Consider the following 23,147-nt stretch of genomic DNA (forward strand, 5'->3'; position numbering starts at 1 on the left):
CACTCTCACTCTCACACAACCCTCAGTCTCCAGGTGTTTGTTGCTGGGGAAGAATGAAGCCCCGCCTCCCCCTCATCTAACCCAATCATAATAATTCCTGCATGTGATGTTATGGTCGCGAGGCAAATCCTCACCCCGGCAGCCAATCAGATGACTTGGCACCGGGACGGACGAAGGTAGCAGACACAGACCGACTGACAGCTTCTGATTCCCGGGGAAGAGCATCACGGAGCCTCCGGGAAAACACACCCTGCCGCAGATTCAAGATGCCGAACAAAACCAAGAAGGACAAGGTGAGTCTGTGGTGACGTTACCCGCTGAAACCGCAGAGATAACCGGGGACCGAGTATGTTTTACCGAGCAGCGCAGAGCTAACATGCTAAGGCCCCGCTAGCACAGGACGGCTAAGCTATCCGTTCGCTGCAGAGTTGTTAGCCGGATGAAGAGTGTGTGACTGCGGGTGTCGCCTATGAACCCGCCGCCTGATCTGGTTCAAACTCCTGCTGTTCTGGCCGGGAACTAGTTGACGATCACCCGGGCTGCTGCAGCTGGAGCCCCGGGGACGAGTCGCTGCTCGCTCCCCTCAAGCCTCAATTATTCATGGGACAGAAGAGAGGCTGTTTTCCTGTTAGCTCCAGAACCCCTCACAGCAGCAACACGTCCGAACCAGGTCCCTCAGTCAGTCAGTCCTGAACCAGGTCCCTCAGTCAGCCAGTCCTGAACCAGGTCCCTCAGTCAGTCAGTCCTGAACCAGGTCCCTCAGTCAGTCAGTCCTGAACCAGGTCCCTCAGTCAGTCAGTCAGTCCTGAACCAGGTCCCTCAGTCAGTCAGTCAGTCAGTCCTGAACCAGGTCCCTCAGTCAGTCAGTCCTGAACCAGGTCCCTCAGTCAGTCAGTCCTGAACCATGTCCCTCAGTCAGTCAGTCAGTCAGTCCTGAACCAGGTCCCTCAGTCAGTCAGTCCTGAACCAGGTCCCTCAGTCAGTCAGTCAGTCCTGAACCAGGTCCCTCAGTCAGTCAGTCCTGAACCAGGTCAGTCAGTCAGTCAGTCCTGAACCAGGTCCCTCAGTCAGTCAGTCAGTCCTGAACCAGGTCCCTCAGTCAGTCAGTCCTGAACCAGGTCCCTCAGTCAGTCAGTCAGTCCTGAACCAGGTCCCTCAGTCAGTCAGTCCTGAACCAGGTCCCTCAGTCAGTCAGTCCTGAACCAGGTCCCTCAGTCAGTCAGTCCTGAACCATGTCCCTCAGTCAGTCAGTCAGTCAGTCAGTCCTGAACCATGTCCCTCAGTCAGTCAGTTCTGAACCATGTCCCTCAGTCAGTCAGTCCTGAACCAGGTCCCTCAGTCAGTCAGTCAGTCAGTCAGTCCTGAACCAGGTCCCTCAGTCAGTCAGTCAGTCCTGAACCAGGTCCCTCAGTCAGTCAGTCAGTCAGTCCTGAACCAGGTCCCTCAGTCAATCAGTCAGTCAGTCCTGAACCAGGTCCCTCAGTCAGTCAGTCCTGAACCAGGTCCCTCAGTCAGTCAGTCAGTCCTGAACCAGGTCCCTCAGTCAGTCAGTCCTGAACCAGGTCAGTCAGTCAGTCAGTCCTGAACCAGGTCCCTCAGTCAGTCAGTCCTGAACCAGGTCCCTCAGTCAGTCAGTCCTGAACCAGGTCCCTCAGTCAGTCAGTCAGTCCTGAACCAGGTCCCTCAGTCAGTCAGTCAGTCCTGAACCAGGTCCCTCAGTCAGTCAGTCAGTCCTGAACCAGGTCCCTCAGTCAGTCAGTCCTGAACCAGGTCCCTCAGTCAGTCAGTCCTGAACCAGGTCCCTCAGTCAGTCAGTCCTGAACCAGGTCCCTCAGTCAGTCAGTCAGTCAGTCCTGAACCAGGTCCCTCAGTCAGTCAGTCCTGAACCATGTCCCTCAGTCAGTCAGTCAGTCCTGAACCAGGTCCCTCAGTCAGTCAGTCCTGAACCAGGTCCCTCAGTCAGTCAGTCCTGAACCAGGTCCCTCAGTCAGTCAGTCAGTCAGTCAGTCAGTCCTGAACCAGGTCCCTCAGTCAGTCAGTCCTGAACCAGGTCCCTCAGTCAGTCAGTCCTGAACCAGGTCCCTCAGTCAGTCAGTCAGTCAGTCCTGAACCATGTCCCTCAGTCAGTCAGTCAGTCAGTCCTGAACCATGTCCCTCAGTCAGTCAGTCAGTCCTGAACCATGTCCCTCAGTCAGTCAGTCCTGAACCAGGTCCCTCAGTCAGTCAGTCCTGAACCAGGTCCCTCAGTCAATCAGTCAGTCAGTCCTGAACCAGGTCCCTCAGTCAGTCAGTCCTGAACCAGGTCCCTCAGTCAGTCAGTCCTGAACCAGGTCCCTCAGTCAGTCAGTCCTGAACCAGGTCCCTCAGTCAGTCAGTCAGTCCTGAACCAGGTCCCTCAGTCAGTCAGTCAGTCCTGAACCAGGTCCCTCAGTCAGTCAGTCCTGAACCAGGTCCCTCAGTCAGTCAGTCCTGAACCAGGTCCCTCAGTCAGTCAGTCAGTCCTGAACCAGGTCCCTCAGTCAGTCAGTCAGTCCTGAACCAGGTCCCTCAGTCAGTCAGTCCTGAACCAGGTCCCTCAGTCAGTCAGTCCTGAACCAGGTCCCTCAGTCAGTCAGTCCTGAACCAGGTCCCTCAGTCAGTCAGTCCTGAACCATGTCCCTCAGTCAGTCAGTCAGTCAGTCCTGAACCAGGTCCCTCAGTCAGTCAGTTCTGAACCAGGTCCCTCAGTCAGTCAGTCCTGAACCAGGTCCCTCAGTCAGTCAGTCAGTCAGTCAGTCCTGAACCAGGTCCCTCAGTCAGTCAGTCAGTCAGTCCTGAACCAGGTCCCTCAGTCAGTCAGTCAGTCAGTCCTGAACCAGGTCCCTCAGTCAATCAGTCAGTCAGTCCTGAACCAGGTCCCTCAGTCAGTCAGTCCTGAACCAGGTCCCTCAGTCAGTCAGTCAGTCCTGAACCAGGTCCCTCAGTCAGTCAGTCCTGAACCAGGTCCCTCAGTCAGTCAGTCCTGAACCATGTCCCTCAGTCAGTCAGTCAGTCAGTCCTGGACCAGGTCCCTCAGTCAATCAGTCAGTCAGTCCTGAACCAGGTCCCTCAGTCAGTCAGTCCTGAACCAGGTCCCTCAGTCAGTCAGTCAGTCAGTCCTGAACCAGGTCCCTCAGTCAGTCAGTCCTGAACCATGTCCCTCAGTCAGTCAGTTCTGAACCATGTCCCTCAGTCAGTCAGTCCTGAACCAGGTCCCTCAGTCAGTCAGTCAGTCAGTCCTGAACCAGGTCCCTCAGTCAGTCAGTCAGTCAGTCCTGAACCAGGTCCCTCAGTCAGTCAGTTCTGAACCAGGTCCCTCAGTCAGTCAGTCAGTCAGTCCTGAACCATGTCCCTCAGTCAGTCAGTCCTGAACCAGGTCCCTCAGTCAGTCAGTCCTGAACCAGGTCCCTCAGTCAGTCAGTCCTGAACCAGGTCCCTCAGTCAGTCAGTCAGTCAGTCCTGAACCATGTCCCTCAGTCAGTCAGTCAGTTCTGAACCATGTCCCTCAGTCAGTCAGTCCTGAACCAGGTCCCTCAGTCAGTCAGTCAGTCAGTCCTGAACCAGGTCCCTCAGTCAATCAGTCAGTCAGTCCTGAACCAGGTCCCTCAGTCAATCAGTCAGTCAGTCCTGAACCAGGTCCCTCAGTCAGTCAGTCCTGAACCAGGTCCCTCAGTCAGTCAGTCAGTCCTGAACCAGGTCCCTCAGTCAGTCAGTCCTGAACCATGTCCCTCAGTCAGTCAGTCCTGAACCAGGTCCCTCAGTCAGCCAGTCAGTCCTGAACCAGGTCCCTCAGTCAGCCAGTCAGTCCTGAACCAGGTCCCTCAGTCAGTCAGTCCTGAACCAGGTCCCTCAGTCAGTCAGTCCTGAACCAGGTCCCTCAGTCAGTCAGTCAGTCAGTCCTGAACCAGGTCCCTCAGTCAGTCAGTCAGTCAGTCCTGAACCAGGTCCCTCAGTCAGTCAGTCAGTCAGTCAGTCAGTCCTGAACCAGGTCCCTCAGTCAGCCAGTCAGTCCTGAACCAGGTCCCTCAGTCAGTCAGTCAGTCAGTCCTGAACCAGGTCCCTCAGTCAGTCAGTCCTGAACCATGTCCCTCAGTCAGTCAGTCCTGAACCATGTCCCTCAGTCAGTCAGTCCTGAACTATGTCCCTCAGTCAGTCAGTCAGTCAGTCAGTCAGTCATTCCTGAACCATGTCCCTCAGTCAGTCAGTCCTGAACCATGTCCCTAAGTCAGTCAGTCCTGAACCAGGTCCCTCAGTCAGTCAGTCCTGAACCAGGTCCCTCAGTCAGTCAGTCCTGAACCATGTCCCTAAGTCAGTCAGTCCTGAACCAGGTCCCTCAGTCAGTCAGTCAGTCAGTCCTGAACCATGTCCCTCAGTCAGTCAGTCCTGAACCAGGTCCCTCAGTCAGTCAGTCAGTCAGTCCTGAACCATGTCCCTCAGTCAGTCAGTCCTGAACCATGTCCCTCAGTCAGTCAGTCCTGAACCATGTCCCTCAGTCAGTCAGTCATTCCTGAACCATGTCCCTAAGTCAGTCAGTCCTGAACCATGTCCCTCAGTCAGTCAGTCAGTCCTGAACCATGTCCCTCAGTCAGTCAGTCCTGAACCAGGTCCCTCAGTCAGTCAGTCCTGAACCATGTCCCTCAGTCAGTCAGTCCTGAACCATGTCCCTCAGTCAGTCAGTCCTGAACCATGTCCCTCAGTCAGTCAGTCAGTCAGTCAGTCCTGAACCATGTCCCTCAGTCAGTCAGTCCTGAACCAGGTCCCTCAGTCAGTCAGTCAGTCCTGAACCATGTCCCTCAGTCAGTCAGTCCTGAACCATGTCCCTAAGTCAGTCAGTCCTGAACCAGGTCCCTCAGTCAGTCAGTCCTGAACCAGGTCCCTCAGTCAGTCAGTCCTGAACCATGTCCCTCAGTCAGTCAGTCAGTCAGTCCTGAACCATGTCCCTCAGTCAGTCAGTCCTGAACCAGGTCCCTCAGTCAGTCAGTCAGTCAGTCCTGAACCATGTCCCTCAGTCAGTCAGTCCTGAACCATGTCCCTAAGTCAGTCAGTCCTGAACCAGGTCCCTCAGTCAGTCAGTCAGTCCTGAACCAGGTCCCTCAGTCAGTCAGTCAGTCAGTCCTGAACCAGGTCCCTCAGTCAATCAGTCAGTCAGTCCTGAACCAGGTCCCTCAGTCAATCAGTCAGTCAGTCCTGAACCAGGTCCCTCAGTCAGTCAGTCCTGAACCAGGTCCCTCAGTCAGTCAGTCAGTCCTGAACCAGGTCCCTCAGTCAGTCAGTCCGTCCTGAACCAGGTCCCTCAGTCAGCCAGTCAGTCCTGAACCAGGTCCCTCAGTCAGCCAGTCAGTCCTGAACCAGGTCCCTCAGTCAGTCAGTCCTGAACCAGGTCCCTCAGTCAGTCAGTCCTGAACCAGGTCCCTCAGTCAGTCAGTCAGTCAGTCCTGAACCAGGTCCCTCAGTCAGTCAGTCAGTCAGTCCTGAACCAGGTCCCTCAGTCAGTCAGTCAGTCAGTCAGTCAGTCCTGAACCAGGTCCCTCAGTCAGCCAGTCAGTCCTGAACCAGGTCCCTCAGTCAGTCAGTCAGTCAGTCCTGAACCAGGTCCCTCAGTCAGTCAGTCCTGAACCATGTCCCTCAGTCAGTCAGTCCTGAACCATGTCCCTCAGTCAGTCAGTCCTGAACTATGTCCCTCAGTCAGTCAGTCAGTCAGTCAGTCAGTCATTCCTGAACCATGTCCCTCAGTCAGTCAGTCCTGAACCATGTCCCTAAGTCAGTCAGTCCTGAACCAGGTCCCTCAGTCAGTCAGTCCTGAACCAGGTCCCTCAGTCAGTCAGTCCTGAACCATGTCCCTAAGTCAGTCAGTCCTGAACCAGGTCCCTCAGTCAGTCAGTCAGTCAGTCCTGAACCATGTCCCTCAGTCAGTCAGTCCTGAACCAGGTCCCTCAGTCAGTCAGTCAGTCCTGAACCATGTCCCTCAGTCAGTCAGTCCTGAACCATGTCCCTCAGTCAGTCAGTCCTGAACCATGTCCCTCAGTCAGTCAGTCATTCCTGAACCATGTCCCTAAGTCAGTCAGTCCTGAACCATGTCCCTCAGTCAGTCAGTCAGTCCTGAACCATGTCCCTCAGTCAGTCAGTCCTGAACCAGGTCCCTCAGTCAGTCAGTCCTGAACCATGTCCCTCAGTCAGTCAGTCCTGAACCATGTCCCTCAGTCAGTCAGTCCTGAACCATGTCCCTCAGTCAGTCAGTCAGTCAGTCAGTCAGTCCTGAACCATGTCCCTCAGTCAGTCAGTCCTGAACCAGGTCCCTCAGTCAGTCAGTCAGTCCTGAACCATGTCCCTCAGTCAGTCAGTCCTGAACCATGTCCCTAAGTCAGTCAGTCCTGAACCAGGTCCCTCAGTCAGTCAGTCCTGAACCAGGTCCCTCAGTCAGTCAGTCCTGAACCATGTCCCTCAGTCAGTCAGTCAGTCAGTCCTGAACCATGTCCCTCAGTCAGTCAGTCCTGAACCAGGTCCCTCAGTCAGTCAGTCAGTCAGTCCTGAACCATGTCCCTCAGTCAGTCAGTCCTGAACCATGTCCCTAAGTCAGTCAGTCCTGAACCAGGTCCCTCAGTCAGTCAGTCAGTCCTGAACCAGGTCCCTCAGTCAGTCAGTCCTGAACCATGTCCCTCAGTCAGTCAGTCCTGAACCATGTCCCTAAGTCAGTCAGTCCTGAACCAGGTCCCTCAGTCAGTCAGTCAGTCCTGAACCAGGTCCCTCAGTCAGTCCTGAACCAGGTCCCTCAGTCAGTCAGTCCTGAACCATGTCCCTCAGTCAGTCAGTCCTGAACCATGTCCCTCAGTCAGTCAGTCCTGAACCAGGTCCCTCAGTCAGTCAGTCCTGAACCATGTCCCTCAGTCAGTCAGTCAGTCCTGAACCATGTCCCTCAGTCAGTCAGTCCTGAACCATGTCCCTAAGTCAGTCAGTCAGTCCTGAACCATGTCCCTCAGTCAGTCAGTCCTGAACCAGGTTCATTGGCCGGTCAACAAGAAATTATCTTCATCAGTAAGCTCGAGGATTCAGATTGTGAATAACAGATATATTTTATATTTGAGCAGATAAATCATCGTCATCACAAAATCATCATGATTAACACACCATCATCAAATCACACCATTAATCATCGTCATCATTAAATCATAACCAATAATCTTTCATCACTTCCTCTACCACTGAAGTCGTGATGTGTTCAGGTGGATTTGATCGACTCATCAGGGGCTTGTTCAACACACACACACACACACACACACACACACACACACACACACACACACACACATCATCACTACAGAATCGTCAAATTTGATACGTGATGTTTTATGTTTGATTCACACAGGAAACAATCAAATCTGCCAAAAGCACGAAGAGCAACAGCAACACGAGTTGCGGGAAAGATAATGCCACAGACAGCGCAGATGAGGTGAGTCACATGTTTAACACGCTACACGCATGATGGCTCAGGGTCGCCTGTTCAGAGCTGTCAGTCAACACAGAAACATCTGCACGGTAACAGAGCTGCTGCTCACTGAGACTGATCACGCACACAGAGACAATATATGAATGAAACTGACAAACGCACTTGATTCTTGTTGTTCTGGGTTTGCACCCTATTGGTTGAATGCACTTATTTTCAGTCGCTTTGGATAAAAGCGTCAGCTAAATGAAATGTAAAAATCTCTGACATCGTTTGTCTCTAAATGTCTAAGATCTAGCGTCTCTGAGAAATGATGATGTCATCATAAAGACAACATAATGTCACAACATCCTCACCATGACCTCAGCAGCTGTAAGTTCCCTTCTCCGGTTGAAGACTGAAGGTGGAGGGCGGGTCCTTCCTAAGTGCTCATTTGTTGGTTTCTGTCCCAAGAAGCAGTGTTTGTGGTTATCGAGCTAATCAAAAGTCAGGTTTAAACCTGGATACGATGGTGGTTCACTTCTGACCTGTGTTAATAGCCATTGTAACCGATACTTAACCAGATAACATAGTGTAGAAAAAGCTCTGCCCACTGACCAATCAGATCTTTTGTTGTCACCTGACATCACATGACTCGCAGGTTTCCATGGTTCTTTTCCTGTTGATATTGGGGTTTTTTCTTGGTAGTTTTACTCTTGTTGAGTTAGGAACAGAGGAAGTTGCTCCTTGTTAACATCTATGAGACAAACTTTGATTTGTGAATGAGACTATACAAATTTTATTGATTGATTGGGTCAGAGTATAGTGAGAAATGTCGTCTGCTCAGTTTAACTACAGGATTACAACTTCCACCATGCATCAATGAGGGCAAGTTTAACGTGTGTGTGTTCTTTGCATGTTCAGGTGCAGCAGAGTGGCAGTAAACGTCCCAGTAACAGCACGCCTCCTCCCACGCAGCTCAACAAGATCAAATATTCAGGAGGAGCTCAGCTGGTGAAGAGGGAACGTCGTCAGAGCTCGTCACGCTTCAGCCTCACCAACAACCGAGAGCTACAGAAGCTCCCTGCGCTCAAAGGTTAGCCCGACATTAACTTGATGTTAACCAGATGACAGCCCGACATTAACTTGATGTTAACCAGATGACAGCCCGACATTAACTTGATGTTAACCAGATGACAGCCCGACATTAACTTGATGTTAGCTTGACATTGACCTGGGGCCTGTATTTCAAAGTGAGTTCTACATACCCAGGATTAGGGCTGCACAATATATCTAAATCTTACTGTCATCGCGATATCAACATGTGCGATATATACGCATTGCAAAAAACAGCTTGAACAGTGATTAATGGTGCTCCATGTGCCGTGCTTCGTCTTGTCAAGACGAAGCGTTAAACGTTAAAACCGTGCTGCTCTATGGCTCCGAAACCTGGAGAACCACCACTAACATCACAAACAAACTGCAAACCTTCATAAACCACTGCCTAAGACGCATCCTTGGAGTCTTCTGGCCAAACACAATTAGCAACATCAACCTGTGGGAATGCACAAAACAAGAAACAGTAGAAATACAGCTGTTAAGGAGAAAATGGAGCTGGATTGGACACACACTACGAAGAAACACAACAGAAATAACAAAACAGGCACTGACATGGAACCCACAAGGCAAACGGGGTAGAGGACGACCCAAAAACACCTGGAGAAGGAGCACAGAGCAGGAATTCAAGAAGAAAGGGCTGACGTGGAAACAGCTGGAGAGGATGGCTCAAGACAGACGAGGGTGGAAACAATTCATTAATGGCCTATGTTCCGAAAGGAATATAAAGGCCAAATAGAAATAGATGTGCCGTGCATTCACACTCTGCATGTCAATATATCAATCAATCAAATTTTATTTGTATAGTCTCATATTCACAAATCCCAGTTTGTCTCATAGGCTTCAACAAGGTGAGACATCCTCTGTTCTTAACCCTCAACAAGAGTCAAACTACTAAAACCTTTAACAGGTAAAGAAGGTAGAAACCTCAGAGACACATGTGAGGACCCGTCTCCCAGGACGGACACAAGTGAACAGATGTCCCGTGGAACAGAGAACATCAGAGAGATCAGAGTATTTACAGCTTTGATTAGAATAAACACTTTGTAGCTGAAGGTCAATGAACTGATGGATTATTGTCAGTAATGGTCGAGTATCTGAGGAGAAATATTATATATCAAGCAGACTTGGTGTGATCATAGTCTATGGTCAGGATCCACCACGATCAGGATCCACCACCACGATCAGGATCCACCATCAAGATCAGGATCCACCATCAAGATCAGGATCCACCACGATCAGGATCCACCACGATCAGGATCCACCACGATCAGGATCCACCATCAAGATCAGGATCCACCATCGTCCACAGTCATTGTCCACTGCCACCATCAGGATCCACCATCAGCTGCCACCTCGGTCCTGGTCCACCACCACTATCAGATGCCAACATGATACAGGATCCACCATTATTATCACGATCAGCCAGCTAGATACATGTCGTGTATATATGGCCAATCAGATGGAGCCTGACTGCCCTAGATGCTAGTGGCTGAGGTGGTTTTAGCACATGGAGATTGTGATGGAGGGAGAGAGATGAAACGGAAAATGTGGGCGATGAAGAAGAACTTGTGGCTAAAAAAAACAGTTAAATAACAGTCTGTTATTTGGAAATATTTTGGATACAAGAGTGAACCAAAAACTTGTGGCAACCACCAGAGGAATAACGACTAATCTCCATAGCCACCTACAACACAACCACAAAGATATATAAGGAGAGTTCTATAAATCTAGCGTTAAACTACTCGCGTTAAGTCAAGTGGCAGCAAAACAGACATTCATTCATCAAAGTTTAGCAAGTGTTACTCATAATGAGAGAACATCAAAGCGCAACAAAGAATAAACAGAGGCCATTGCACGTTGTTTGTCTGAGGACATGATATCAATACAGGGAGCAGAGAGAGTTTTACTATAAAAACACATCAACATAATCACAGATGTTTTACCAGCTGTTCCTACTGCATTCATTAGCTGTACCTGTTTCTTTTATTCTGGATAATGCTCACTCATACCTAGAGGAAAACCTGGGTTTCATGTGACCACTTAGCCTGACTGTGTGTGTAAGGTTAAGTCGAGCTGGATAACTGAAAGATATCCTGGGTATGTTGAACTCACTTCTTAGTACAGGCCCACGTCAGGTTTTCATCACACTAACATCCGATGAGGATCTAGATCTTTCATAAACTCATCAGAGGAGCTGAAAGGATCTTGTGGGTCTCTGAAGACCCTGGTCCTCCTCAGAGACTCGAACAATCCACACCAGCTCCACAGATCCTCTAAGAACATGATGTCATGTTTCAAAGGAAGGGATTGGTCAGTGGGCGGAGCTTTATACTGTTCGATCTCTTATGCTGAACAGATAACCTGCTCCAAGTTAAGTTGGAGATAAGTTACAATGGTGATTTACCCAGATAAGAAGTGAACAAGCTTCGTAGGACTGAAAACTCTAAATTCAACCTGATGTTACCCCGATAACCACAAATCCTGCTTCGTAGTACAGTTAACCAGATGGTAGCCTGATGTTAACCTGACGTTGACCTGATGCACAGCAACTCTTTATGTCCCTCTGTGGCCAATCAGACTAACGTCTGTCAGCTGGTAGCTTGTATGTTTTGTCTCAGTGTCATAATACCTGCCCCCCCCAGATGCGCCCCCGGAGGAGTGTGAGGAGCTGTTTGTGCAGAAGCTGCGTCAGTGCTGCGTCCTGTTCGATTTCGTCAGCGACCCACTCAGTGACCTCAAATACAAAGAGGTGAAGAGGGCGGGGCTCAACGAGATGGTCGAGTATATCACACACAACAGTGACGTGGTGACCGATTGCATCTACCCTGAGGCCGTCGTCATGGTGACAGACCACACACACTCACACAAACGCACGTTGTGACCCTGCTGAGTTTCATGTTTATCAGATCTATGAAGTTTAATAAAGATAATTCAAACAAACAGCAGCAGCATGACCTTAAATCAATATCAGTTATTGATTATAACAAACTTTTCAAACGATGAAACTGATGGATCCTGTGATTGATTATTGATAATCTAAGAATTATCTAATTTAAATGTCTTATTACTCTTGAAGATTCTTTATCCTGATTTTAAATTGCACATTGTAACTATGTTTTTAAAAGTTGGATAAATAATTTTAATTGTCTGATCAACTTAAAGTTGCAGTGTGTAGAATTTAGTGACCTCTAGTGGTGACGTGTCATGTTGCAGCTGAACACCCCCCCCCCCCCCCCCCCCCCCCCCCCCCTTCCAAACATGAAAGAGAACCTGTGGTAACCTTCAGTTTTCATAAAAACTCAAAGGGTTTAGTTTGTCCAGTCTGGGCTACAACAAGAAACATGGCGGTCTCCATAGAGGGGACCCCCCCCTGATGTAGATATAGAGTATTTCAATATAAAGGTCCATTCCAGGGTAAATAAAACAACAATTTGTATAATGTAGATGAAACACACTCATGAAAACATCAATAGGATTATTTTATATAAAAGGGTTAGGGTTAGGGTCAATAGATCCCGTTCACCTAAATCCTCCACACTGGACCTTTAAACCCTGAGTTTAAAAACACCTGTCTTTTAATGTCACTCTTCATGCCTCAGCCAGTGACTGGAGGCTTTATGTTTTCAGGTTGTCCGTCCGTCCCATTCTCATGAACGCCTTGAGAGAATTTCTTGAAATTTTGTACAAATATTCACATGGACTCCAGGATGTGGCCAAAGGTCAAAGGTCACTCTGACCTCTCAAACACATGTGAATGTAATATCACAGGAACATCTGAATTCTTATAAATTTGTCTCACATGTTCACTTGGACTCACTGATTAACTGATTGGATATCAGTTGTCACTTGGAAGATGAATTGATTACATTTCACTCGTCAAAGGTAAAGGTCACCGTGACCTTATATGAATCTGGAAAACTAAAATTATCTTGAAATATCTACACGGAAACTGCACTGGTTGGCGGTGATTCTAGTTGTTTCTTATTTTTATTGTTTCATTTTTGTAGTTTTAATTTCTGAAATAATAATCATCTCAGCCAGAGCCGCTCGTAACCTGATTTTGAAAGGTGCTGTGATGTTAACATTGTCGTAGTGTTAACGTTACAACGCAGCTGAGTGTGGTCGTGACAGTTGTGTGTTTTTGTTCAGTTTTCAGTGAACTTGTTCCGGACTCTTCCTCCGTCATCAAACCCGACCGGAGCAGAGTTTGATCCCGAGGAGGACGAACCCACGCTGGAGGCTGCCTGGCCTCACCTGCAGGTGTGTGTGTGTGTGTGTGTGTGTGTGTGCGTGTGCGTGTGCGTGTGCGCGTGTGTGTGTGCGTGCGCGTGCGTGCGTACCATTTTAAACATAGACCTACAGAGTGAGCACATTTTGGACTGTCCTCACTTTTTCAATGGGCTGATGAGGGTTAAGACATTCAGGGTTTAAGTGATCATCTTTATATACAGTCACTGATCATCTTTATATACAGTCACTGATCATCTTTATATACAGTCACTGATCATCTTTATATACAGTCACTGATGGTCTTTATATACAGTCACTGATCATCTTTATATACAGTCACTGATCATCTTTATATACAGTCACTGATCATCTTTATATACAGTCACTGATCATCTTTATAGGCCACTATATATGGTTATTGATGTTTTTTATAAACCGTGTTTGTCTCCACAGCTCGTGTACGAGTTCTTCCTTCGTTTTCTGGAGTCTCCAGATTTTCAGCCAAACGTCGCCAAAAAATACATCGACCAGAAGTTTGTTATGTCGGTAAGAACAGATCAATGTGTTGACGTTTGACACGATGACGTATGAGACTTTGACTCTGGGTTTGTTGACATGTTGAAGCTTCTGGAGCTGTTCGACAGCGAGGACCCCAGAGAGAGAGACTTTCTGAAGACCATCCTCCACCGCATCTACGGCAAGTTCCTCGGCCTCCGAGCCTACATCCGCCGCCAGATCAACAACATCTTCTACAGGTTAGAACCTGCACTGAGATCACAGCAGCTGACAGCACATACACACTCCATGGTGACAGATCACACTCAAATTAAACAGTCTGGTCTCACGAACTTTGTCTGAAATCACTCACTAATGACTATATAGTGAATTCGCCATTTTGTATTTCTGAATGTTTGGTGAATTTATTTACACCCTATATATCGTTTCCCACAATGCATCATGAAAAGTTTTGTACAACCGATGGTCACCAACCAAGCAACATATCCCATCATGCATTGCGCTCGCGGGCGGAGAGACGGCTGTATAGCTGTCCGTAGTCTCTGCGTCCATAGCCAGGGAATGTTTGTTTATTTATTGCAAGTCGTATCGCCATCGCGATATTAAACAACGTTATTGCCAATCACAAATTGTCCTAATGTCGTGCAGCTCTAATACAATCATGAATGTGGTTCTGATGTTTTACAGATTTATTTATGAGACAGAACATCACAACGGAATCGCTGAGCTGCTGGAGATACTGGGCAGGTAACACACACACGCACACATATACACAAACAACTGTTTCCGTGTAACATGTTTAATTTTTCTCTCTCTCTGTCTCTCTCTGTCTCTTTCTGTCCATCTGTCTCTCTCTCTTTCTCTCTGTCTGTCTTTTTCTCTTTCTGTCTGTCTTTTTCTCTCTCTCTCTCTGTCTCTCTATGTGTCTCTCTCTGTCTCTTTCTGTCCATCTGTCTCTCTCTCTTTCTCTCTGTCTGTCTTTTTCTCTTTCTGTCTGTCTTTTTCTCTCTCTCTCTCTGTCTCTCTATGTGTCTCTCTCTGTCTCTTTCTGTCCCTCTGTCTCTCTCTCTGTCTCTCTCTCAGTATTATCAATGGCTTCGCTCTACCGTTGAAAGAAGAACACAAGATGTTTCTGATTCGAGTTTTGTTGCCCCTTCACAAAGTCAAGTCTCTGAGCGTCTACCACCCTCAGGTCAGTCCTCACATTGTCTGTGACATCATCAGTGATGTCATCAGGACTGGATGTAACCATGTGAGTGTCTCTCCTCAGCTGGCGTACTGTGTGGTCCAGTTCCTGGAGAAGGACAGCAGCCTCACCGAACCGGTGAGTTGAACCTCCTCTGTTTCCATGACAACACAGTCAGAACTGCTGCTGTTGATGGGCCATGTTGTTTTTATAGTAATGTAGAGGGTGGGCACCTGTGTGATGTGTGTAACATGTAGAAGCACATATGTTTCACACCTTGCAGGTGATCATAGGTCTGCTGAAGTTCTGGCCAAAGACTCACAGTCCAAAGGAGGTGATGTTCCTGAACGAACTGGAGGAGATCCTGGACGTCATTGAGCCGTCAGAGTTTGTCAAAGTCCAGGAGCCGCTCTTCAGACAGCTCGCCAAGTGTGTGTCCAGCCCACACTTCCAGGTAACAACACCTCAACTGAACATCTGTAGTTATTTTACAGTTGATGGTACAGTTGTATTTTATTATCTATTCTTGATGACACTCAAAGCCCTTTACGGCACAGTTTTTACCGTTCACCCATTCACACACACATTCATACACTGGATCTAAGTGCAGCACTTTCTCTATGAGATCGGCACAGACATCGGGGGCCATTCGGGGGCCAGTATCTTGCCCAAGGACACTTAGGTATGTGGAAGGGGAAGACTGGGATTCGAACCAGAGGACGACCTGCTCTATCTCCTGAGCCACAGCCACGCTGATGTATGTTCAAAACTCAAGTGATTAACAAGGGTTCTGGTCCTGTCTGTCCTCACCTGTCTGATGATGATGATGATGATGATGGGGATGAAGATGGGGATGATGACCATGAAGGGGATGATGATGTCGGTGATGATGATGACAGTGGTGCTGATGATGGTGATGAAGGTCGTCATCACCACTTACTCTTGTTGAGGGTTAAGAACAGAGGATGTCTCACCTTGTTAAAGCCTATGAGACAAACTGTGATTTGTGAATATGGGCTATACAAATTAAATTTGATTGATTGATATATTGAAGGTGATGATGATGATGATGAAGGTGAAGGTGATGGTGATGATGATGAAGGTGAAGGTGATGGTGATGGTGATGATGATGAAGGTGAAGGTGATGGTGATGATGATGAAGGTGAAGGTGAAGGTGATGATGATGATGATGAAGGTGAAGGTGATGGTGATGATGATGAAGGTGAAGGTGATGGTGATGATGATGATGATGAAGGTGAAGGTGATGATGAAGATGATGAAGGTGAAGGTGATGGTGATGGTGATGATGATGAAGGTGAAGGTGATGGTGATGATGAAGATGATGATGATTACGATGATGATCATGTCATCTGTGCAGGTGGCAGAGCGAGCGTTGTATTACTGGAATAACGAGTACATCATGAGTCTGATCAGTGACAACGCCACCGTGATCCTCCCCATCATGTTTCCTGCTCTCTACAAGAACTCCAAGAGCCACTGGAACAAGTAACACACACACACACACACACACACACACACACACAGACACACACACACACACACACACACACACACAAACTCATACTAATCAATACAGGATCAATACTCCACATACACATTCTGATCGTTTACTGCTGCTCTGGCTCAAACTGAAACACAGTTTAGTTATTGTTCACTCTTCGTGCTAAGCTAAGCTAGGCCAGCTGTGCACTGAATGAAAACATGAACATAAAAAAACGTAGAAATGTTTCTGTAAATATTGAATTATCTGTTATTGATCAGGAAACAAAACAAAGAACTGAAGCTGCTTCCTGAAGTACTCTTCCTCCTCCTCTTCCTCAGGACGATCCATGGTCTGATCTACAACGCTCTGAAACTCTTCATGGAAATGAACCAGAAACTGTTTGACGACTGTACACAACAGTACAAGGCTGAGAAACAGAAGTAACACACAGACACACACTGATTCATTATTGTTGTTTTGATTATTGGTAATTGATGAATTGCAGCAGCTATTGTGTCATTCAGTGATGTCACCTGTGAATGTCAACTTTCTGATTGACTGATGAAGTTTTTGTATTGTTTCCTTTAGAGAGAAATACAAAGTGAAGGAGAGAGAGGAGATCTGGCACAAGATCAAAGAGCTGGCCCAACAGAACCCACAGGTACGTCCTCACATGTCTCCTCACTGTCCCCTCGCCTGTCCCCTCACATGTCTCCTCACAGTACCCTCACCTGTCTCCTCACGTGTCTCCTCACGTGTCCCCTCGCCTGTCCCCTCACATGTCTCCTCACAGTACCCTCACCTGTCTCCTCACGTGTCTCCTCACTGTCCCCTCGCCTGTCTCCTCACGTGTCCCATCACCTGTCTCCTCACATGTCTCCTCACTGTTCCCTCACCTGTCTCCTCACATGTCTCCTCACAGTCCCCTCGCCTGTCTCCTCACTGTCTCCTCACATGTCTCCTCACAGTCCCCTCGCCTGTCTCCTCACGTGTCCCATCACCTGTCTCCTCACATGTCTCCTCACTGTCCCCTCACATGTCTCCTCACTGTCCCCTCACATGTCTCCTCACAGTCCCCTCGCCTGTCTCCTCACGTGTCCCATCACCTGTCTCCTCACATGTCTCCTCACTGTCCCCTCACCTGTCTCCTCACTGTTCCCTCACCTGTCTCCTCACATGTCTCCTCACAGTCCCCTCGCCTGTCTCCTCACGTGTCCCATCACCTGTCTCCTCACTGTCCCCTCACCTGTCTCCTCACTGTTCCCTCACCTGTCTCCTCACATGTCTCCTCACAGTCCCCTCGCCTGTCTCCTCACGTGTCCCATCACCTGTCTCCTCACATGTCTCCTCACTGTCCCCTCACCTGTCTCCTCACTGTCCCCTCACCTGTCTCCTCACTGTTCCCTCACCTGTCTCCTCACTGTCTCCTCACTATCCCCTCACCTGTCTCCTCACAGTACCCTCACCTGTCTCCTCACGTGTCTCCTCACGTGTCCCATCACCTGTCCCCTCACCTGTCCCCTCACCTGTCTCCTCACAGTCCCCTCGCCTGTCTCCTCACATGTCTCCTCACTGTCCCCTCACATGTCTCCTCACCTGTCTCCTCACATGTCCCCTCACATGTCTCCTCACAGTCCCCTCGCCTGTCTCCTCACGTGTCCCATCACCTGTCCCCTCACCTGTCCCCTCACGTGTCCCATCACCTGTCTCCTCACGTGTCCCATCACCTGTCTCCTCACCTGTCCCCTCACCTGTCTCCTCACGTGTCCCATCACCTGTCTCCTCACGTGTCCCATCACCTGTCTCCTCACCTGTCTCCTCACTGTCCCCTCACCTGTCTCCTCACAGTCCCCTCGCCTGTCTCCTCACGTGTCCCATCACCTGTCTCCTCACCTGTCCCCTCACCTGTCTCCTCACAGTCCCCTCGCCTGTCTCCTCACGTGTCCCATCACCTGTCTCCTCACCTGTCCCCTCACCTGTCTCCTCACGTGTCCCATCACCTGTCTCCTCACATGTCTCCTCACTGTCCCCTCACCTGTCTCCTCACTGTTCCCTCACCTGTCTCCTCACATGTCTCCTCACCTGTCCCCTCACCTGTCTCCTCACGTGTCCCATCACCTGTCTCCTCACATGTCTCCTCACTGTCCCCTCACCTGTCTCCTCACATGTCCCCTCACATGTCTCCTCACAGTCCCCTCGCCTGTCTCCTCACGTGTCCCATCACCTGTCTCCTCACATGTCTCCTCACTGTCCCCTCACCTGTCTCCTCACGTGTCCCATCACCTGTCTCCTCACGTGTCCCATCACCTGTCTCCTCACCTGTCTCCTCACTGTCCCCTCACCTGTCTCCTCACAGTCCCCTCGCCTGTCTCCTCACGTGTCCCATCACCTGTCTCCTCACCTGTCCCCTCACCTTTCTCCTCACAGTCCCCTCGCCTGTCTCCTCACGTGTCCCATCACCTGTCTCCTCACCTGTCCCCTCACCTGTCTCCTCACGTGTCCCATCACCTGTCTCCTCACATGTCTCCTCACTGTCCCCTCACCTGTCTCCTCACTGTTCCCTCACCTGTCTCCTCACATGTCTCCTCACCTGTCCCCTCACCTGTCTCCTCACGTGTCCCATCACCTGTCTCCTCACATGTCTCCTCACTGTCCCCTCACATGTCTCCTCACTGTTCCCTCACCTGTCTCCTCACTGTCTCCTCACTATCCCCTCACCTGTCTCCTCACAGTACCCTCACCTGTCTCCTCACGTGTCTCCTCACGTGTCCCATCACCTGTCCCCTCACCTGTCCCCTCACCTGTCTCCTCACAGTCCCCTCGCCTGTCTCCTCACATGTCTCCTCACTGTCCCCTCACCTGTCTCCTCACTGTTCCCTCACCTGTCTCCTCACTGTCTCCTCACTATCCCCTCACCTGTCTCCTCACAGTACCCTCACCTGTCTCCTCACGTGTCTCCTCACGTGTCCCATCACCTGTCCCCTCACCTGTCCCCTCACCTGTCTCCTCACAGTCCCCTCGCCTGTCTCCTCACATGTCTCCTCACTGTCCCCTCACATGTCTCCTCACCTGTCTCCTCACATGTCCCCTCACATGTCTCCTCACATGTCCCCTCACATGTCTCCTCACAGTCCCCTCGCCTGTCTCCTCACGTGTCCCATCACCTGTCTCCTCACATGTCTCCTCACTGTCCCCTCACCTGTCTCCTCACTGTTCCCTCACCTGTCTCCTCACTGTCTCCTCACTATCCCCTCACCTGTCTCCTCACAGTACCCTCACCTGTCTCCTCACGTGTCTCCTCACGTGTCCCATCACCTGTCCCCTCACCTGTCCCCTCACCTGTCTCCTCACAGTCCCCTCGCCTGTCTCCTCACATGTCTCCTCACTGTCCCCTCACATGTCTCCTCACCTGTCTCCTCACATGTCCCCTCACATGTCTCCTCACAGTCCCCTCGCCTGTCTCCTCACGTGTCCCATCACCTGTCCCCTCACGTGTCCCATCACCTGTCTCCTCATGTGTCCCATCACCTGTCTCCTCACCTGTCCCATCACCTGTCTCCTCACATGTCTCCTCACCTGTCCCCTCACCTGTCTCCTCACGTGTCCCATCACCTGTCTCCTCACATGTCTCCTCACTGTCCCCTCACCTGTCTCCTCACATGTCCCCTCACATGTCTCCTCACAGTCCCCTCGCCTGTCTCCTCACGTGTCCCATCACCTGTCTCCTCACATGTCTCCTCACTGTCCCCTCACCTGTCTCCTCACTGTTCCCTCACCTGTCTCCTCACTGTCTCCTCACTATCCCCTCACCTGTCTCCTCACAGTACCCTCACCTGTCTCCTCACGTGTCTCCTCACGTGTCCCATCACCTGTCCCCTCACCTGTCCCCTCACCTGTCTCCTCACAGTCCCCTCGCCTGTCTCCTCACATGTCTCCTCACTGTCCCCTCACATGTCTCCTCACCTGTCTCCTCACATGTCCCCTCACATGTCTCCTCACAGTCCCCTCGCCTGTCTCCTCACGTGTCCCATCACCTGTCCCCTCACCTGTCTCCTCACGTGTCCCATCACCTGTCTCCTCATGTGTCCCATCACCTGTCTCCTCACCTGTCCCATCACCTGTCTCCTCACATGTCTCCTCACCTGTCCCCTCACCTGTCTCCTCACGTGTCCCATCACCTGTCTCCTCACCTGTCTCCTCACTGTCCCCTCACCTGTCTCCTCACATGTCCCCTCACATGTCTCCTCACAGTCCCCTCGCCTGTCTCCTCACGTGTCCCATCACCTGTCTCCTCACATGTCTCCTCACTGTCCCCTCACCTGTCTCCTCACTGTTCCCTCACCTGTCTCCTCACTGTCTCCTCACCTGTCTCCTCACAGTACCCTCACCTGTCTCCTCACGTGTCTCCTCACGTGTCCCATCACCTGTCCCCTCACCTGTCTCCTCACAGTCCCCTCGCCTGTCTCCTCACATGTCTCCTCACTGTCCCCTCACATGTCTCCTCACCTGTCTCCTCACATGTCCCCTCACATGTCTCCTCACAGTCCCCTCGCCTGTCTCCTCACGTGTCCCATCACCTGTCCCCTCACCTGTCTCCTCACGTGTCCCATCACCTGTCTCCTCACGTGTCCCATCACCTGTCTCCTCACCTGTCTCCTCACAGTCCCCTCGCCTGTCTCCTCACATGTCTCCTCACTGTCCCCTCACATGTCTCCTCACCTGTCCCCTCACATGTCTCCTCACAGTCCCCTCGCCTGTCTCCTCACGTGTCCCATCACCTGTCCCCTCACCTGTCCCCTCACCTGTCTCCTCACGTGTCCCATCACCTGTCTCCTCACGTGTCCCATCACCTGTCTCCTCACCTGTCCCCTCACCTGTCTCCTCACGTGTCCCATCACCTGTCTCCTCACGTGTCCCATCACCTGTCTCCTCACTGTCCCCTCACCTGTCTCCTCACAGTCCCCTCGCCTGTCTCCTCACGTGTCCCATCGCCTGTCTCCTCACCTGTCCCCTCACCTGTCTCCTCACAGTCCCCTCACCTGTCTCCTCACGTGTCCCATCACCTGTCTCCTCACGTGTCCCATCACCTGTCTCCTCACCTGTCTCCTCACCTGTCCCCTCACAGTCCCCTCACCTGTCTCCTCACCTGTCCCCTCACCTGTCTCCTCACGTGTCCCATCACCTGTCTCCTCACCTGTCCCCTCACCTGTCCCCTCACCTGTCTCCTCACGTGTCCCATCACCTGTCTCCTCACGTGTCCCATCACCTGTCTCCTCACCTGTCTCCTCACCTGTCCCCTCACCTGTCTCCTCACAGTCCCCTCACCTGTCTCCTCACCTGTCCCCTCACCTGTCTCCTCACGTGTCCCATCACCTGTCTCCTCACGTGTCCCATCACCTGTCTCCTCACCTGTCTCCTCACCTGTCCCCTCACCTGTCTCCTCACAGTCCCCTCACCTGTCTCCTCACCTGTCCCCTCACCTGTCTCCTCACGTGTCCCATCACCTGTCTCCTCGCCTGTCTCCTCACGTGTCCCATCACCTGTCTCCTCACCTGTCCCCTCACCTGTCTCCTCACTGTCCCCTCACCTGTCTCCTCACCTGTCCCCTCACCTGTCTCCTCACTGTCCCCTCGCCTGTCTCCTCACCTGTCTCCTCACTGTCCCCTCACCAGTCCCCTCGCCTGTCTCCTCACGTGTCCCATCACCTGTCTCCTCACTGTCCCCTCACCTGTCTCCTCACAGTCCCCTCGCCTGTCTCCTCACGTGTCCCATCACCTGTCTCCTCACGTGTCCCCTCACCTGTCTCCTCACGTGTCCCATCACCTGTCCCCTCACCTGTCTCCTCACTGTCCCCTCTCTAAATGACTGTGTTCTTTTTGACCTTCAGACCAACAAGCTCCACCCTCTCCGCCCTGGACTCCCCCCACAGGATGAGGTCAGGTTTTTAGTTGATTAGTTATTGAATTATTGAATTGATTGATTATTTATTGATGATCAGTATGTGATTGATCTGAATCTGTCCTGATGACGTCATATTTATAATTTATAAAAGAAAGATTTATATTTTTAATTTAAAAAGATATTTCATCTAAAATCATCTGATCAGTTTTTTATCTGGACACTAATGTTTTGCATACTGTGTGTGTTTGTCTGTGTGTGTACAGTACATGTTGTACAGTGACAGTACTGTAGCTGTGTACTCGATGGAAATAGAAACTCCGACAGTTGAAGACATTCAGCTACTGAAGAAGACAGTGGAGAGTGAGGCCTCACAGGTACACACAGACACACACAGTGAAACACAGTGACACACACACACTAGTTGTGTAACAGCCTATGTGTGTCTCAGGGTGTGAAGAAGGACCAGGCTCTGATGAGGAGAAAGTCTGAACTTCCTCAGGACGTCTTCACCATCAAAGCTCTGGAGGCTCATAAGAGAGCGGAGGAGTATCTGACAGCCAATCAGGAGGCTCTCTGACCGGGGGGCGGCTCCTTCTTTGCAAAAACCCGCTTCCCTCCTGTCCGTTTCTTAGGGGAGGAAGTTAACGTTGTCGTGGAGACGCTGTTCCGGGGTCAGGTGAGGGCGGAGCTGACGCAGTGTTCTAAGAAAAAAAAAGAAAAGGCCTCTCACCTCTGCCCCTGGTGGCTGACAACAAGAAGGACAGTGTCAAACCTCCGCCCTGTCCTCGCCATCGCTTCACCTGTCACAGTGTGAACACCATCAGGTCCCTGAATGCACCGCCAACATCTCCCTGAGCGCTTCGCTAACAGGTCCCTGAAAACGCCACTAGCAGGTCCATGAACGCACTGCCAACAGTTCCATGAGCCTCGACAGGTCCAGTGAAGGCGGAGTCAGAAGATGACTGTCACATTAACGGACTGACGAGGAGACACAGTGAATGTAGACGTCCAATCAGCTTCCAGTAAATCCTGGAGGAACAGAAGTTTGATTCCAACATGATTTAATTTCTCTTTCCCTGATTGCTTGGTTTTATTTTGTTGAAAAGTCTCATCATCCACTTTAGACCAATGATGAACGTTTTTTGCTTTCCTCTGTTAAAACTGTAGAGATGTAGCCGTTACTCATCAGGTCAAAGGTCAAACCAAGCGATGAATAGTCGAGGCTCTGAGGACAGACTAAAACCTGACGTGGC

At 50.5% G+C, this 23,147-nt stretch overlaps 1 protein-coding gene across 1 annotated transcript; it reads left to right on the forward strand.

The window, feature by feature from the left end:
* ppp2r5d (protein phosphatase 2, regulatory subunit B', delta) lies at window positions 1-22,595 on the forward strand. Its single transcript, XM_034609125.1, has 17 exons — window positions 1-293; window positions 7,382-7,465; window positions 8,363-8,534; window positions 11,200-11,399; window positions 12,707-12,817; window positions 13,241-13,333; window positions 13,412-13,542; window positions 13,991-14,050; window positions 14,387-14,495; window positions 14,574-14,627; window positions 14,773-14,943; window positions 15,868-15,995; window positions 16,332-16,433; window positions 16,582-16,654; window positions 21,881-21,928; window positions 22,158-22,268; window positions 22,343-22,595. The coding sequence occupies exons 1-17, from the start codon at window positions 267-269 to the stop codon at window positions 22,469-22,471; spliced, it is 1,803 nt and encodes a 600-aa protein (XP_034465016.1). The 5' UTR covers window positions 1-266; the 3' UTR covers window positions 22,472-22,595.
* The last annotated feature ends 552 nt before the right edge of the window (window positions 22,596-23,147 follow it).

Source organism: Hippoglossus hippoglossus, chromosome 15, assembly GCF_009819705.1.
Source record: "Hippoglossus hippoglossus isolate fHipHip1 chromosome 15, fHipHip1.pri, whole genome shotgun sequence".
Classification (NCBI taxonomy): Eukaryota; Metazoa; Chordata; class Actinopteri; order Pleuronectiformes; family Pleuronectidae; genus Hippoglossus; species Hippoglossus hippoglossus.